Source organism: Pavona decussata, unplaced genomic scaffold, assembly GCF_977016875.1.
Source record: "Pavona decussata unplaced genomic scaffold, jaPavDecu1.1 SCAFFOLD_69, whole genome shotgun sequence".
In the NCBI taxonomy this organism is placed as follows: Eukaryota; Metazoa; Cnidaria; class Anthozoa; order Scleractinia; family Agariciidae; genus Pavona; species Pavona decussata.
The window spans coordinates 865,001-865,754 of record NW_028145488.1 but is presented as its reverse complement, the minus strand read 5'-3'; the positions used below and the strand labels follow the sequence as shown (position 1 = coordinate 865,754).

Genomic DNA, 754 nt, shown 5'->3' with positions numbered 1-754 from the left:
TTAACTGACGGAAATATGAAATTTCCATGCATTTTTGAACTCAGCCAAAAATTAAAATGAATTCGCAAATTAATTACCGGTATATATTTACTCTCTAACTAAAGATGAGAAATAAAAAATAATTGTTTCATTTCGTCTATGTGATATTTTCAGTCCCCAGTGGTAGTATTCAAGTGCAATGTTTGTCATGTTATATTGTTAGGAGCAAGTCTTAAATTTGTCAAGACAAAAATAATTTCTTGCGGGACAACCCCTCCAATTAGACTATTGAAGTGTATTTTGCTTTACCTTGACAGACGCTAGTCGAAATACGGTGCTTTAATGCTTTTAAATTAACGAAAGTTTTCATAGATTCAAATTTGTTGATCGTCTTGTCAACGCGGTTCACTTTAATTACACAAATTGCTTCTGACTTGTGTGTTTAAACTTGGAGAGCGAATCAAGCAGGCATAGAAACAAACAGTTTGCTGACAGGTGTTTCAACTTGTGGAAGTCGACCAGCTACAATATATTGGGCATAATAATCGCAAAAAACAACCATGAAAACATAGAAAATCCAACGTATTCAAGGGTGTGTTACCGACAGCTGCGAAAATATGGACAATCTCACGGCTTATGCGACAACCGTGCAAAATAACACTCGAGTTCTGCCAAGAGAAAGCTGTTTCTTTCTGCCTGATCCGAAATTTGACAAAGTTCCAAATCGATTTGTTACCAATCTTCTCACAGGTGTTATTAATGCTGTGTTATCACC

General features: G+C 35.7%; 1 protein-coding gene across 1 annotated transcript in view; it reads left to right on the top strand.

Annotated features, from left to right (window-relative positions):
- Window positions 1-473: 473 nt before the first annotated feature.
- The window catches only part of LOC146477676 (melanocyte-stimulating hormone receptor-like), a 1,152-nt gene continuing 871 nt past the window's right edge, over window positions 474-754 (top strand). Inside the window, exon 1 of the mRNA XM_085113025.1 lies at window positions 474-754. This exon is cut by the window's right edge and continues 871 nt beyond it. Within this exon, the coding sequence (XP_084969151.1) occupies window positions 597-754 (158 nt within the window). The 5' untranslated portion in view covers window positions 474-596.